Here is an 18,067-nt window from a genome sequence, read left to right on the forward strand (position 1 = left end):
ATTTTGTACTGCGCCGAGTGCCGCGTGACCAGTCACAATGTTCTTTATCGCTCTTTTATTTTGTTTTCTTGTCGGCCATACTGCGCCTAATCTAAAAAGTTCTGGCCGAGGGTATAATGTTTCTTTTACTGCTACAACTCGATGCGAATCACTACCTATTTTCTATTAAAAAAAGTTTCTTCAGACCAAATTATCAGAATTCACAACCCTCTAATTTGCCATGTACCTAGAGACTAGATAAAATAATCTGCAGTCTTGGAGAGTCAAGGTCAAGAAAAATATGTATGTACCCGGCTTATTGACAGAGTACCTAACGAATATAAGTAGGTGATGGTTCAGCCAATCTTATCGGTACATAATGTGCATATTATGTAATTATTTTGTTTAGATTTAATTGATAATTATTATAATTAAACAATGATAATGTTGTCTGACTTAATACGATAATTAACAAAATAATAATTCATTTCAACTTGGAACGTTAATTATAGCGGACGTCAAAATGTTTGGTTTTAATATTACGTGGATCCTTGCTAGCGCCATTTCAATTATTTTAATATTCGTGTGTCGAAATGTGTCCAAAATTTACGATTACTGGCTAATCCGCGGTGTGCCGTATGCGAAGCCGGTGTGGGGATTTGGGAACTTGAGTTTTATTATGAGAAAGAGCGCTTGGGAGTTTTTCGACGATCTGAGAAGAAAGCATCCTCTTGACTACGTCGGGATCTACTTGGGGTGGCAACCGGCTCTGGTGGTGCAGTCTCCGGAGCTCGCTCGGCGAATCCTGGTGAAAGATTTCAAGAATTTCCAGGACAGATATTTGTATTCCAACAGCTCAGACCCGCTCGGCTCGCTGAATTTATTCACAGTGAAGGTACGTGGAGCAGTTGTAGGTAGGAAATCCGATGGGCAATACCTTTCCGAATTCCTTCGTTGCAAAGTCTGAATTGTTTCACGTTCATTCATTTAACTTTCTACCCAATGTTAAGGATACAAAGTTGTTACACTGGACATTCGGTGAGCGTACAGAACTAAAATTAACTATTAAGTCAAACGTAAAGCTTTTACCGAGCTAGAAATTTAAATGGAGTGAAACGGAATAATCACTAATTAATATATTTGCATACTGCAACAATTAACCCAGCCGGATGATGTTCTAAAATAACAGCATAGAAACAGAATATGTTTAAACAATATTATTGTTTTATTGGCAGAATCCAATATGGTCGGAGATGCGACACCACGTGGCACCGTCATTCACCACTGCTAAACTAAGAACTATCACAGAACTGATGAACCTAAACGCCACGGAATTAGTACAAAAAATCCAACGCGACTACATTGACAAGAAACAACCAGTCAACCTTAAGGTACGCTACCACAATAGCAGCTACTAGCCCTACCTATGACATTTGTTTTTAAACTGGATTTTGATAAATCTACCATATATTTCTAACATAATGGCCGGAATGGTTGATCAACTATCACTATTTCATCAGAACCAACAACTGCTCACGTTGCATCAAAGATTTCTCAAAATTGTTTTCTGACTACTTCTGGCTCTGTCCATCCCATTTGTGATTACAAGTGTGAGTTTATGTATTTCAACAAAAGTGAAAAACTCGCAAAATCAACGTTGTAGTCTCTAGTCACCAGTATTCCATAACCCGGTTATTCCAGATACTTTGCGCCAGCTAGCTATTACGTACGACGACTAATCTAGTTACCCTCTAGACTTCACACACACCTTTCATTAAATTGTCGCAGTTCAGGAACTGAAAGCTCTGTTTGATGTGAACAGAAACTTTGTACACATCGAAGGAGTTATGTTTGAGCTAACGAATAGTAGTAAACCTTGGTACAGACTGATATTAATTGGGAATATTGGGATGTTTTCTCTTTTGATATGCCCGAGATGTTTACAAAGTATTTATCAGATACAGTACACGGTAGGTATGGTTATATTTGAAATGATCTTTCATAAATTCAACGTAGGTACATTTTAGTGCAGTCTAGTAATTAGCATATTCTTTGTGTAATGTATACAGGAACTATTCACAATGTACACATCAGACACAGTCGGCTACACGGTGTTCGGTCTGCGTGTGAGTGTGTTGAGTGGTAGCGACTCTCCTCTCTGGGTAATTACCAGCCACATCGTCAGGTGGACATTCTGGCGCGGCTTGGAGTTCACCATGATTTTCTTTATGCCTGTCATCGCGAAAATATTCAAGTGAGTATTACATGTTTCACCTGTTACCTACATATTTCAATTGTTCTTTCAGTTAATCTTTATTGTCGTGTTAAATGTGTGGTGGATGCTGTTGCATGCAACCCAGTCAGTAACAGTTCCGCATAGATATGTGAGGTTTGAGTTCATAAATATAAATTAATACAAAAATATATTGGTGTTTTTTTAAATTAATTTAATAAATTATATTCCATATCAAGTACCTAAGAAATCTGGGAACATTAGCAAAACAGTACCTAAAGCAAAAGCAATAAATTGTTAAGCATGAAATAACAGAAATGCCTCTTAATTTCCAGGTTCAAATTCTTTTCAGGGCCTGCCACAGAATACGTAAAACAGTTGTTCTGGAATGTTGTGAAAGAACGCGAAAATTCTAAAACAACAGAACATAAGGACTTAGTTCAACTTTTACTAAAAATGAAAGAAACTATGAAATTGCCAGCGGAAGCCGGTTCACGTAAGTTTCTCTATGCAATACAAAATATTTAATGATCAGGTACTATCTTTAAATTATCACACTGGAAATTAGTTGATTAGTTCTCAGTAGTTTTAATTCAATTTGCAATACAACTGCGATGTGGTAGGTATAATCCTTAATTCCTTCGATTCATGTACTGAGGCCTTAAATATATTTAAGCCTAACATACTTACGAACCTATATATCACCCAAATATTACGCTTATCTGTCTCTGATTCATATATCTTTATACACTTCTCATCAAAAAAATCGAAACACCTTGCAAGTTTACGTTTTGTCAGGATTATCAGAAAAATGTGTACATTTAGGAATAAACTAGATTTCGCGTGGTTCGCTCGCAGCAAGCTGCTCGCGTGTCCTGTATTAGTTCGAAGCTTTGTATGGCGGCCATCTTGTTTTCGTGAAATCAAAAAAGTTCTAGGTGCTATAGTTTTGCCAGGCCGTAGGGTGTCTCCCTGATGCGGAGCAGTTTTCCAAGATGACGTTCCGATCACACCCCTATACATCAATTTTACCTCTGAGACATTTTCTGGAAAAACAAAATTTTGTATGGCGGCCATCTTGATTTTAAGCCATTTTGATTTTTTTTCACCGGTGACTGAATTTGACCAAGACTTTAATAGGCTTCGTGAAAACAAAAAAGTTCCAGGTGCGATAGTTTTGCCAGGCCGTAGGGTGTCTCCCTGATGCGGAGCAGATTTCAAAGATCTGGAAGTTTTCTCATACTCAACAATACGTTCCGATTACAACCCCATACACACTTTTTACCCCCGAGGCATTTTCTGGAAAAACGAAAAATTTGTATGGCGGCCATCTTGTTTTTCCGCCATTTTGGTTTTTTTTCACCGGGGATTGGATTTGACCAAGATTTAAATAGGTTTCGTGAAAACAGAAAAGTTCCAGGTGCGATAGTTTTGCCAGGCCGTAGGGTGTCTCCCTGATGCGGAGCAGATTTTCAAGATCGAGCAGTATTTCCATACTCAACAATACCTTCCGATTACACCCCTATTCACAGATTTTACCCCCGAGACATTTTCTGGAAAAATATTTTTTTGTATGGCGGCCATCTTGTTTTTCCGCCATTTTGATTTTTTTTCACCCACAATAGAATTTGACCAAGATTTAAATAGGTTTCGTGAAAAAAGAATCCTTCCAGGTGCGATAGTTGCGCCAGGCCGTAGGGTCTCTCCCTGATGCGGAGCAGTTTTTATACATCAATTTTAGCTCTGACACATTTTCTGGAAAAACAAAATTTTGTATGGCGGCCATCTTGTTTTCCGCCATTTTGTTTTTTTTTCACCGGCGATTGGATTTGACCAAGATTTAAATAGGTTTCGTGAAAAAAATATTGCTCCAGGTTTTATAGTTTTGCCAGGCCGTAGGGTGTCTCCCTGATGCGGAGCAGTTTTTCAAGATCAAGCAAAATTGAAATACTCAACATGACGATCCGATCACATCACTATACATCATTTTTACCCCCGAGGCATTTTCAGGAAAAACGAAAAATTTGTATGGCGGCCATCTTGATTTTCCGCCATTTTGATTTTTTTTCACCGGCGATTGCATTTGACCAAGATTTAAGGAAGTTGTGTGAAAAAAAGAATGTTCCGAGAGCGATAGTTTTGCTAGGCCGTAGGGTGTCTCCCTGATGCGGAGCAGTTTTCCAAGATGACGTTCCGATCACACCCCTATACATCATTTTTACACCCGAGACATTTTCTGGAAAAACAAAACTTTGTATGGCGGCCATCTTGTTTTTCGGCCATTTAGTTTTTTTCTCTAGCGATAAGATTTGACCAAGATTTAAATAGGTCTCGTGAAAAAAGAATCGTTCCAGGTGCGATAGTTTCGGCAGGCCGTAGGGTGTCTCCCTGATGCCGAGCAGTTTTCGAAGATGACGTTCCGATCACACCCCTATACATTATTTTTACACCCGAGACATTTTCTGGGAAAACAAAAATTTATATGGCGGCCATCTTATTTTTCGGCAATTTTGTTTTTTTTTCACCGCCGATAAATTTTGACCAAGATTTAAATAGGTTTTGTGAAAACAAAAATGTTCCAGGTGCGATAGTTTCGCCAGGCCTTAGGGTGTCTCCTTGATGCGGAGCAGTTTTTGAAGGTCGGGAAGCATTTCCATACATGACATTTTGATCACATCCTTTTTACATCATATTCACCCCCGAGGCATTTTTGAGAAAAACGAAAATTTTGTATGGCGGCCATCTTGATTTTCCGCCATTTTGATTTTTTTTCAGCGGTGATAAAATTTGACCAAGGTTTAAATACTTTGAGCGAAAAAAGAATTGTTCCAGGTGCGATAGTTTCGCCACGCCGTAGGGTGTCTCCCTGATGCGGAGCAGTTTTCAAAGATTGAGAACATTTTTCTTACTCGACAAGACACTCCGATTATACTCCCATTCACAGTTTTTACCCCCGAGGCATTTTCGGGAAAAACTGAAAATTTTGTATGGCGGCCATCTTGTTTTTCCGCCATTTTGTTTTTTTTTCACCGGCGAATGGATTTGACTAAGATTTAAATAGGTTTCGTGAAAAAATTATTGCTCCAGGTTTTATAGTTTTGCCAGGCCGTAGGGTGTCTCCCTGATGCGGAGCAGTTTTCGAAAACCTGGAAGTATACCCGTACTCAACATGACGATCCGATCATATCCCTATACATCATTTTTACCCTCGAGGCATTTTCAGGAAAAACGAAAATTTTGTATGGCGGCCATCTTGTTTTTCCGCCATTTTGGTTTTTTTTCACCGGGGATTGGATTTGACCAAGATTTAAATAGGTTTCGTGAAAACAGAAAAGTTCCAGGTGCGATAGTTTTGCCAGGCCGTAGGGTGTCTCCCTGATGCGGAGCAGATTTTCAAGATCGAGCAGTATTTCCATACTCAACAATACCTTCCGATTACACCCCTATTCACAGATTTTACCCCCGAGACATTTTCTGGAAAAATATTTTTTTGTATGGCGGCCATCTTGTTTTTCCGCCATTTTGATTTTTTTTCACCCACAATAGAATTTGACCAAGATTTAAATAGGTATTGCGAAAAAAAAATTGATCCAGGTATAATAGTTGCGCCAGACTGTAGGGTGTCTCCCTGATGCGGAGCAGTTTTCCAAGATCTGGAAGTTTTCCCATACTCACCAGGAGGTCCCGATCACACCCCCCATACACCATTTTTACCCCCCGACGCTCCTTCTGGGAGAACAACCCTGTCAGTGAGTCAGTGAGTGAGTCAGTCAGTCAGTGGGTTTGTAGCTATATACACTTCTCATCAAAAAAATCGAAACACTTCCGTTTTCATTGTTTCTGTCCGAATTTAACACAAAAAAGAATTCATACGATGAAAAAAAATACATAAATGTATAGCTAGCAGTTTGGCCATTACAGTAATAAGCGAAAATTCTAAATTCAAAATTAGAATTTCATTTGTTTATCTTATAAATGAAATGAATCACTGTTTTGAGACAAATGTGTGTTTAGGGTTGGAGTACATTTAGCGTTTAAAAACTAAAAATTGGCGCCTATCCTTAAACTTTTTGTTTTTTATTTCAATACTGTGACTTTGGGACGTCTGAAAAAAGGTTTTTTTTCTAAAACGTATGGATACTTCGCCCACAGAAGCCGCCCAAGTTGTGGCATTGCTGGATTCTGGCCTTAGTCAGCGTGTTGTGGCTGCAAGACTGCATCTAAGCCTGTCATCTGTTCATAGAGTCTATAAACGTTATCGGGAGACTGGTTTGTTCACGCGCCGTTCAGGATCTGGCAGGAATCGGGTCACTTCTGAGCGAGATGATCGATTTATTGTAACAACTTCTTTAAGAAATCGACGCCTTAACGCTTTTCAACTGCAGCAGCGGCTTCGTGTTGTACGAAGGGTGGCTGTAAGTGACTCTACAATTAGAAGAAGGTTGAAGGATCGTGGACTGGTACCGCATAAGCCAGCAAATGGGCCGAAATTAACTGCAGACCATCGAAGAGCGCGCCTTAACTTTGCACGTGAGCACCTAAATTGGTCATACCTACAGTGGAGCAAAGTTCTCTTTTCTGATGAGTGTAAAATTATGCTGTATGGTAACGACGGAAGGAACAAGGTCTACAGAAGAGACGGAGAACGCTATGCACAATGCTGCATTGAAGAAAAGGTCAGCTATGGTGGCGGTTCGTGGACGGTTTGGGGAGGAATCAGCGCCGACGGTAAGACAGAGCTTGCTTTCGTGTCTGGGCCACGTCTGCCTGCACTAAACTGTCATCGGTACGTCGAAGAGTGTCTCGAGCCTCATGATGCCCTATGCACATTTTATTGGCAACGGCTTCATATTCATGCACGACAATGCTAGGGCTCACACCGCGGGCGTCGTACGAGATTATCTTAACGAAGTCGATATCTCTATTATGGAATGGCCAGCAAGAAGCCCGGACATGAATCCCATTGAACATCTGTGGGATGAATTAAAGAGACGAATTCGAGCAAGAGATCCTGCCCCAGAAACACTTAGCCAGCTGCAAGATGCAATCCAAGAGGAATGGGACAATATACCACAGCATGTAATCGTGACTCTCATCCGATCGATGAAGAACCGTATGGAAGCAGTAATTAGAGCTCGGGGAGGGAATACAAGTTATTAAATAAACGTTTTTTAGCTTTTTTTTTCATTTACGTGTGTTGTTTTATCCATTTCCTTTATACTCCATACGGAATAAAAATGACTCATTTAACAAAATACGAAACCTATGAAAAATTCATTTAAATTTAGAACATTAACATTAAGATTTGATAAGCTCATATTACTCACTATTAAACGACATTTAACATTTATTCCTAAATGTACACATTTTTCTGATAATCCTGACAAAACGTAAACTTGCAAGGTGTTTCGATTTTTTTGATGAGAAGTGTATATTATAATAATAATAATTGGTCATACCAATTTAGGTGCTCACGTGCAAAGTTAAGGCGCGCTCTTCGATGGTCTGCAGTTAATTTCGGCCCATTTGCTGGCTTATGCGGTACCAATCCACGATCCTTCAACCTTCTTCTAATTGTAGAGTCACTTACAGCCACCCTTCGTACAACACGAAGCCGTTGCTGCAGTTGAAAAGCGTTAAGGCGTCGATTTCTTAAAGAAGTTGTTACAATAAATCAATCATCTCGCTCAGAAGTGACCCGATTCCTGCCAGATCCTGAACGGCGCGTGAACAAACCAGTCTCCCGATAACGGTTATAGACTCTATGAACAGATGACAGGCTTAGATGCAGTCTTGCAGCCACAACACGCTGACTAAGGCCAGAATCCAGCAACGCCACAACTTGGGCGGCTTCTGTGGGCGAAGTATCCATACGTTTTAGAAAAAATCCTTTTTTCAGACGTCCCAAAGTCACAGTATTGAAATAAAAAACAAAAAGTTTAAGGATAGGCGCCAATTTTTAGTTTTTAAACGCTAAATGTACTCCAACCCTAAATACACATTTGTCTCAAAACAGTGATTCATTTCGTTTATAAGATAAACAAATGAAATTCTAATTTTGAATTTAGAATTTTCGCTTATTACTGTAATGGCCAAACTGCCAGCTATACATTTATGTATTTTTTTTCATCTTATGAATTCTTTTTTGTGTTAAATTCGGACAGAAACAATGAAAACGGAAGTGTTTCGATTTTTTTGATGAGAAGTGTATATTATATTCCTTTAATAGAGCTTTACTGTACTTACATTCAATTAAGTACTTTTAATAACTCTGTTTTAGAGTTAGCAGATGACCTGATGCTGGCTCAAGCAGCAGTCTTCATTCTAGGCTCAGTAGAGACGTCTTCAGGAACACTCAGCTCCTGCCTGCATGAATTGGCTCATCATCCCGAAGAACAGGTATATTACGGATGTAGACAGGACTAAAACTTCTTGTTTTTTTTCCCTTCTTACTTCATTCCTGGGTCTCAGTTTACCAGCCAACATTCACTTTTTGGAGTCCTTAAAAATAACATAATTAAGAAAATATCCAAACAGACCTTGTTTAAAGCAAACAATGCTAAAATACCCTTCGGCTAAATTAAATGTAAATGTAGAGAAGGAAGGTTTTTAAAAAACAATTAATAATTAAGCCGTGTACGCTTGAAACAAAAATGAAATATCTTGATTTATGTGAATCCCTACGCTTCTGTATTTCATATTTTCAAGGAGAAAATAAATTTTAAAAAATAATACTTATTCCTCATGGAACGTTTTCAGTACCTAGAAGAACAGCCGGAGAGAGCATATTCATGTTGAAATTTATTTTTCCTTAAATCGAAAGCATTGTGAACTTTTATGATCACATTATAAAACGATGTCCTTGCTGTCGGATTAGCCGTAAGTGATTTTATATAACATTTTCCAGGAAAAACTTTATAAGGAAGTCAGCGACGCGTTAACTCGGAGCGGAAAGGAAGTTTTGGAGTACGATGATTTAATGGAACTCGAGTACCTATCCGCTTGTCTTTACGGTACGCGGGATGTTATATTTCATTACTTTTTGCTCAAGGGTCATTCAATTATGCTACAATTTTATATTACTTATCTAAAAAATTCTTCCGCCCCAATCACCAATTTTTCTATTATAAATTGTATACTAACCATTTCTTTTTCTATTGTTATGAAACTTTCAATCTTTACGCTTACAAACTCTGTGTCACTTATCCACAGCAAGACGAGAGAGGAACGGCGGAATTAAAAAATATCGTTGTCAGCAGGTATCGATTTATCACGTAGCAATCCGTTTCTTAATTTATCATTCGGGCAGGTAATGTTAGGTGTGGAATTCCAACTAGGAATTTGTTTTTTTTTTTGCTAGAGTTCCAAATTGGGCTTCAACATCGGATTCAATAGGCATTCATCTTAGGTCACTTTGTCACTTTCTAACATCACATGAGGCGGCAAGCCACGAACGGTCAGGAGTACTAATTTGTATACACTTTGAAACCACGTCACATTAAGTTTTTTGTCAAATAAGTATGATAAGTAGTGCGACAGGGTTCTAAAGTGGGTACATGATATTGCTCATGACTGTACAATCATATCAGACTTTAAAACACATCGAGATGTTGTCAACATGTAACTCTTTAAAGACCACAAAACTCCTATACATATATCTACGTAAGTACATACTAAAACAACGTGAACTTTGCAGAAACAATGCGGAAGCATCCAGCCGTGCCCTACTTGGACAGAATATGCGCTAAAGCATACGACTTGGAGGGGGTGAGGATAGAAGAGGGGGTGCCAGTGCTGGTGAATGTGGTGGCCTTGCACCACGACCCTCGGTACCACCCCAACCCGGAACTGTGGGACCCGTCCCGTCCTACTGCTGCTTCTGAAAACGACAACCTTGGATACACCTTCCTGCCCTTTGGAGAAGGGCCTCGATTTTGCATAGGTAAATAAACCTGATGAATTGATAATAATCAAAGAACAATTACAACTTAGTTCTTATTGTCAACCCAGATGATTTATATTTGCGGACACATTTTTACTATTCGCAATTTATATTTTGCTTTTTCTTCAATCGTGTGGGTTGTGACGTGGATGAACAACCTCAGTAATCCTGGTGTCAGGGTTATTATTGAGCCATCAATGACCTCTTGCAAGGGTGATAACGTTACAACCTAACCTAACCTTATAGCTGTTACAAACAAACTACTTACTTATATACACGTAGAGTAATTTGTGAGATGTTGATAAACATTTAAGACGACGATTGTCATTAAACTGATACAAACAGACGATTATACAAAACCCCTTATCTAATGACGGAGTAGGTACGTGATAGGTGTAATTATTATATGACAATTCCTGATCTACATCGCAAAGGTAACTCTCAATCGTCAAACTAACCTCGGCCGGTTAGCATGCCGAATATACCTATTATTATAATTCCACCTCACAATATCCTGCTCTCGCTTCTGACAGGGAGACCGCTAACATAGGTAAACCTTATTGATATTATGTTGTATTTAAACATAGGTAGCATCTGATGAGGGTTGTATACGACGCACGAACGTTTTTATATGGATTTAATACGTTTTATAAAATGAAATAAAATAAATAAATAAAATACAATCTCCTTAGTTTATAAGAATTTATATGTTTTATTCTTCTATATAGTGTGATTGTCTTTTGTTTTTTCTCTTCAATTTTAGCTCTCTAAGAGCGGTCGTATTTTCCTTTGTATTAATTTAGTAAAAGTGATATTCGTTTAAAAATGTTCGTGCGTCGTTTACAAGGGTGATATCGAGAATTTGATGTGCCATTATTTACTCTACGTTACGATACTATCGAAAAATAAATCTATCTATTAGCATTTACGAAAAAACAAAACGCTAGAAACATAAAACTGAGAAGTATCGTCACTTTTATATTTAGAAAAAAACACGAATGCGTCAATCAATAAAGCAGTGTTATTTCAGGCAGACTAAGTATATAGAAAATATTCGCTTGTAAAATGTATAAATAATAGACACAGGACGGATACGAGGACGGATTCAGGGGGAGAGTTATGGGGGTCATGACCTCCCCCGCCCCTGGGCGACAGGTTAGGCCATGGATGGCAATTTTTATCTAATTGTATTTATAACCTTAAACAAATGAATTGTTTGTTCAGATATATACGAAGATGCACATAATAATGCAATCCGTTAGCGGTTTCAGCGTGAAAAAATGAAAAACTCACTTTCAAGGTTATAATGTTACTCTCCAAACTAGACTACGGAGATAGGCTGCCTGCGCCCTGGTGACCCCAAGACATAAAAGCTGTATCCGCCCTTGCTACTGTCCTGATCCAAAGACCGACATAGATTCCATCAAGAATGTTTATCTCGGGCGTATAAATTCCCGCGCTTGTTATATAGCTGACAAATAAAATAGAGGTACCTACTCTAAAAACGTCTAACCCGACCCGATAATATTTCAAGCGGAACGAACGAGTAAATAGTGTGAATCAATAGTAGCGCTCGTCAGGTCCCGACAGGGCTTCAGATGTTTCACTGTAGGTTTTTTCGAAAATTTTGTTGAGAGAATTATTTTCTTGAACTATAAGTAACATTCTAAGTTTATTTAAACTATTCTAACTTGCTACCGAATAAAGGTCACAATTAGTCTACAGTTAAAGTTATTCGGCGAACATACTTTCCTGTACCTACCTGCTTAGTTACATAACATTAGTAATATAGTATAAATAAGTAACATCTTTTTATGATTCCTAGGTAGTACTTATGTCCGAGAGTCTAAGCTAAGCCAATGTCCGGCCAAGTAGTCAATGCCGGTCCGGCCAAATAGTTAATGCCATCTGCGGCCAATCTACAATAAGTCACGTCAAAAAAATAGGCTAAGCCAATAGGCGAGAAGTGAAGACAATAACCCTGTTAATTAATGATTTCCAGGCAAGCGATACGGCATGATGCAGATGCGAGCGGCATTGGCCCAGTTGATACACAAGTACAGAGTGGAGCCCGGCCCGGTGCCCTATATAGTGCAACCCGACCCTTATAGTGTCCTACTGGCCCCTAAAAATGGCGGCTGCGTGAAGTTCGTTCGCCGACATAAAGCTAATTAAGCTATTTATATTTTATATCGATTTATGTAATGTATTTTTTTTAATAAATTATTTGATAATCTTTATGGGTATTGCTTTGCACGTATTTGATTTCTTATCTACTAGACTGGCAGTAAGAAAAGCCAATGTACAAAAGGATAATTCGTTACTAATACTTTATAGGTAAGTACTTATATACTTTATTGCTATTTTAAGATATCGTGCTGTCATTCAGTTTCTAAGATAACAAGAAAATTTTGTAGGTGATTTGACTTCCAAATAGCTTATTCAATCAAGCGAAAACTGATTATTATTCGCGTACGTAAATTACCTAGTAAGCGTCTTAAGCGATAATAAATTGATAACAATCCGTCTTAACTTTCAAGATTAACGATCTATTCCCTAAAACAAAGAATGGGATTTTCCAAAGAAATTAATGAAATTGAAAAGAGGCACACCCTCTTCGTGTAAGAGGGCTCTCTCTGCGTCGCCGGCACAATCTGCTGGATGACTCGGGAATTAAAAGCTCCCAAACACGTGATCCGCGAAAACAAAGGTAAAGGTAACCTCTGTGGTTTAACGGCATCATTCAAACTATGTATTTAGATTAAGGATATAAAGAAAAAAAAAAAAAAAAAGTGTCTCTATTATGCCTACAGGGTCATTTTATATCAACCCCTGAACGTAGTATGTTGTATTTATTCTTTATTCAATGCCCTGAGTATTATTTCAGAGATCAATGTGCCTCACATCTGACTCACATCACTAATTTAAGAGCCGCGCTCTTGTCGGTGTAGCATTCTCCATTCTTGTCTATCAAAGACTAATTCCTTCACCTCCTTATAAGACACGACGTTCGCCTATTGGCCAAAAAACAATATGATTATGTACCTAATTAAAACGATTCAACCAAACTCTAACATTATATAAACGGCGAAACGGCTTACCTATTATCACGTTGGTCTAACAAAATCTCGGTGAGGTGTGGGTACTTAGTTGTGTTACTGACTACCCCAATTGGAATATAGTCATGAGCTTATGAGTTTAAACATTATGTAGAGTACTAAGTTGATAGAGTACTTACTCTGCTCCACTGTGGGTCGGTGGAGTAACACAAAAAGGTAGATATCACCATAAAATAGACGATCCTTTATTATACGTTCAACGTATATTAATCGTGATTTATCTTTGATTATACATTGTTAAATTTACCGACCCTTTTCAGGTTTCCGGAGCGGACGAACAGATTGAGATATCAGATGTTTAGTATGGAGTTTGATTACAGGGATAATTTTGTAAACAAATTAATAGGTAAGTACGTATAAATATTCTAAGATGTACGAGTATATATTATGCAATAAATATATAGGCATGGAAAACCTGATGACAATCCGTCTACTTATGTATGTTCGGGCTAATCTTCAGAACCTAAGACTAATTTATTATTTTCTTTGGTTATTGTTTTTTAGATTTTCTCGCTCGCGGTTTTCAATTGCAATTTGCACGTCATAAAATCAAAGTATAACCTTGTTACGCAATGAAAGATATTTGTATTTATTTTTAATTTGTCTAAGAAAAATACAGGGCGAAACAGGGGCAAGTCTTTTAATTTTCTGCATAATTTTCATTCAAAACAAAATCTGTAGGTACTTACTCCGCTTAAATATCTACTTTCTGAATCTTCCCTCCATATAAAAGCAGTCAACCGTGGTAGATATCCGTAAAAATAATACAGTAGTTGACTTTATTATAAATTCTGCCTAAGTTAGTGTCTGATAAGAGGGTAGATAGGATAGTCTCCCAAAATCTACAAATACTTACCTACTTAGTTGCTAGACTAGTAACTACTTAGTAACGAATAAGTCCCAAAACAGTTTGTACCTAAGTGTTTCGTTCTAGTTAAAGTAATTTTTTATAAAAAGGCATTTAAGCATTTAAGTTAGGACTAATCTGTGGTCCAGTGGCTGAACGTTCGAACTCACGCCCCGGAGGCCCCGGGTTCGAATCCCGGTGGGGACACATCCCAAAAATCACTTTGTGATCCCTTGTTTCGTCAGGACATTACAAACTAATCACCTGATTGTCCAAAAGTAAGATGATCCGTGCTCCGGAAGGCACGTTAAGCTGTCGTTCCCGGTACTATTTACTGATGTAAGTGAGTAATCGTTACATGAGCCACGTCAGGGGCCTTTGGCGGCTCAATCATAACCCTGACACCAGGGTTGATGAGGCTGTTATTCCACCTCACAACCTACACTGTAAGAATAAGTTAGGACTCTCATGAAAGGCATTTTATAGGACACCACTGTCGTGGCACCAATAAAACTTATGGAATTGTATTACTAGGTGTCAACAATAAGGAATAGGACAAAAATATAGGTATATAGGTAGATAGGTCTACATTATTTTATAATCTAAGTTCTCTTTCGAAGAAAATGAATAAACCATAATAGTATAATAATCTGCCCTAAATTGCATCTTTGATCTATACATATAAATGGAATTATCCCACTGTCAACGAAACGACCGAGATTTGACACCGGACGTGAGATGGGCGAGCTCGGGCGCATACATCAAATTGCTAGTAATCCTGATATGCGATACGCCTATTAATCCGACTATAAACGACCATTCGCAATGGAATGTTCTAGAATAACCAAGAATTACGGTACGTCTACCTATTATAATATAATACACACACATTATAAACAGCCTATAGAGAAACGTTAGGACACTAGCGTACAGGCCTCTGTCAATCTGAAAAAAGAGGAAGACAAAAACGACTTTTAAGTACTTACCTACTATCTGTTAGAAATGTATTCTTTTACTGGTTGCAAGACATGCTAACATGATGTTGGGTGTCTAGTAACAATTTAAAAAGTAAAAAGTCATTCTATTTCTTTGACAACTGTTTTGACACTGACATTCTCTCTCTTCCATTTCGACTCCATATTCTTGTGTACGCGATATATTTTTGTGTGTGATAAAAACCCAGTGTAATCCTCACCGTATATAAACAATTGTAATATTCAATGTAATAAAACCAACCGATATCGGCGACTGAATATCTGTGCATATTTATTTTGACAATTCCACACCACGACACCATCTACCTGTCTCTTCCAAAGTACAGCAGACAAGTTTAAATAAAACATAGTAACAAAACATTATTAGTTTTAAACTTACGTCTCAGTTAGTTATCGAAATCGATATAAAATTATCCGTTATGCCTAATTAGAAATCCTCTGTGGTAAATGTTAATGGGGCGTGACTTGATTTTAATAACATAATAAGGACAGGTAATAAATCAAAATATAATCATTATAGATGTTTCACAGGTGTTTCACACTTACTAGGAGGTCACAACTGCAAATATTATTATGTACCATCTCTGTTAAAGAAATAAATATTTTTGATTTTTTTTTTTTGATAGATAGATAGATAGATAAAATTCTTTATTGAGCTCAATGGACACAATACAATACAAAAACTCTTTAATCCACTTAAAACAAAGACACAGAAATAAAGACAACAGCTACAGAAAGTCACAACAGGCGGCCTTATTGCTCATGCAGCAATTTCTTCCAGGCAACCTACAAATTATCTTCTATAGCACAAACACAAAACAACAATCAAAAAAAGTTTAACGAAGCAGTCTGGACGAGAAAAGCCCTGTTATTAATGATTTTAAAAAATTCTGTTAGGTACTTACTAACATTTAATCTTTAAATAGTGTGATAAAAATGTAACATTACGTGTTATCTACTTACTAAATTAATTAGTTAATAAACACATTAGTTAATTAACAAAACAGGTTACAAGGAAAAACTAAAGTGAGCAACAGTGACCAAACAACCTTCGATGTGGGATATAATTGTGTACCTAGACATACACAGCGCGCAAATAAAATAGCCTTTTCATAATTTATACAATGGACAATAAATATACTTACACATAATATAGAAATATACGCATAAGTACATAAATATATTAAACACAAATATACATTATTTCTTATCACAAAACGACTAAGTAGATAAAAGAGTATACAGGGCACAGTGCGTGAGTACTACATAATATTAAGTAAATGAGGAGAATACAAAAAATATATTAGGTAATTTTTCCCTTACCTACAAATGCAAAAACTAATAGCTATTGACACTTAAGAATAAATCTCATTACGTACTTAATAAACATAAGGATAAATCATAAAACAACTGTCGAAACCACAACATTTATCAATAGACGATAAAGAAGAAGATTAGAAGGGATAATCCTGTGAGTCAATCGTCATTGAATGATACATGTACAAAACCAATGCGACCGTTTCTGAAAGTATTTCAAATTGGTTGTTAAAACCCTCTTAGAATTATAATACAAACACCCTTCCAAAAAAAGTAGAAAAATGTAGCAAGAGCTTTTTTCCGTGCCTTATTTTTGCCGCAAATGGCAGTAACTACTTGGCCGGAGGTAAAAGAAACTAAACATATATTCACTATTGTTAACTTTCATCGGCAAGAAACATACTCTACCGCACAGATCTATGGTAATGGTAAGTATCTCCTCCGAAAACAATAAAATAGATTTTCCTAATAATGACCAAACCAGCAGCCGTAATATGGTAACCCCACACGCGCGACGCGATATTTGAACCAATAAAATACCTTTATTTTATCGCGTAGCCAATAACGTTGTTTCATATAACGCAACGCGCGCGATATGCGTGCAAGATGCTGCGGGGGCTGGGATCGAATTTCAAACACTTATTTACAAAACGAGACATTTTTTAACCGGTAGGGACACCCCAGAAGTCGTCAAAATATTGCACCTTTGAGAAATACAAAACTTTTCACACAATATTACGGGTGCGCTCGCACGTTATTACAGTGCTATCTCGCAATGTATTAAAAACTCCCAAGACGGCCGTACATTATGCGATGACGACGTGTTACACCCCTATGGTGAAAAGTAAGCTTCCCCTACCTACTTTGCTGAGTTGGCTCAACTCTCTATACCCAATACTGCTTCTTTTTAATTTCGTCAGTCCTCAGGAAATACATCTAGCACGAGCATCTGATATTTGTGTGATTAGATAAATATGATAAATTATGCAGTGGAAAATGAAAACAAACATGACTAGTTCTAATAAGTTTTAAATGTGGAATTATAGGCGAGATTTTCCCACGAGCAGTGTTTGGGCGTTATTTGAATAGGGAATAAATAAATTAGTTTTATTCGTTATTCAAAAATACTTTAAAAAAATAATTCGCTTATTTGAAGAAAATGTATTCGAATAATGAATTAAATAAATCAAGGGATATTAGTGTTAATTAGTAAGTACTTATTGTTTCAATCTGCAGGTTACTTTTTAACATTATTATTTCATAGAACTTTCAATATTTGTTTCCATAACCACTCTCTGTTCAAACATGTTCTCATAAGTTATTCAGATCGCCCAGTTATTCGCGAATCATTACGTTACAAAATAACTGTTTGTTCGAATAATTATCTGGATAACAATTGTTTATTCGAATAATGCCCATCTCTACAGGAGACGTATCGGAATTCAGTTGGCACCTTTTCGAGGAAGGTGTGTAGTGTAAGTCATTAGGATTGTGCAAACCGTTAGGGTGTAAACTACAACTGTGTATATGCAAACATCCAGTCAGCAGTCCCAGGCGATAGCAAACATCTCTCTTTTAACACCAACGTCGTTTAGATCCCTCCTTTGTGGCATCTATTTGATCTGAACAACCCAA

The 18,067-nt window shown here is 37.4% G+C and overlaps 1 protein-coding gene across 1 annotated transcript; it reads left to right on the forward strand.

Annotated features, from left to right (window-relative positions):
- Nucleotides 1-447: 447 nt before the first annotated feature.
- LOC126381765 (cytochrome P450 6k1-like) lies at nt 448-13,555 on the forward strand. Its single transcript, XM_050031239.1, has 9 exons — nt 448-874; nt 1,215-1,370; nt 2,049-2,233; nt 2,548-2,708; nt 8,493-8,611; nt 9,120-9,225; nt 9,909-10,154; nt 12,157-12,355; nt 13,534-13,555. Exons 1-8 carry the CDS (start codon nt 503-505, stop codon nt 12,327-12,329), a joined length of 1,518 nt encoding a protein of 505 aa, XP_049887196.1. The 5' UTR covers nt 448-502; the 3' UTR covers nt 12,330-12,355; nt 13,534-13,555.
- The last annotated feature ends 4,512 nt before the right edge of the window (nt 13,556-18,067 follow it).

Source organism: Pectinophora gossypiella, chromosome 3, assembly GCF_024362695.1.
Source record: "Pectinophora gossypiella chromosome 3, ilPecGoss1.1, whole genome shotgun sequence".
Lineage (NCBI taxonomy): Eukaryota > Metazoa > Arthropoda > Insecta > Lepidoptera > Gelechiidae > Pectinophora > Pectinophora gossypiella.

Excerpts from the sequence above, each read along its gene's own strand:
- LOC126381765 (XM_050031239.1), top strand. The coding sequence starts at position 503 with ATGTTTGGTTTTAATATTACGTGGATCCTTGCTAGCGCCATTTCAATT. Across the intron at positions 875-1,214 it reads TGAATTTATTCACAGTGAAG|AATCCAATATGGTCGGAGAT; the intron begins GTACGTGGAGCA and ends TTTTATTGGCAG. Across the intron at positions 8,612-9,119 it reads CTCATCATCCCGAAGAACAG|GAAAAACTTTATAAGGAAGT; the intron begins GTATATTACGGA and ends AACATTTTCCAG.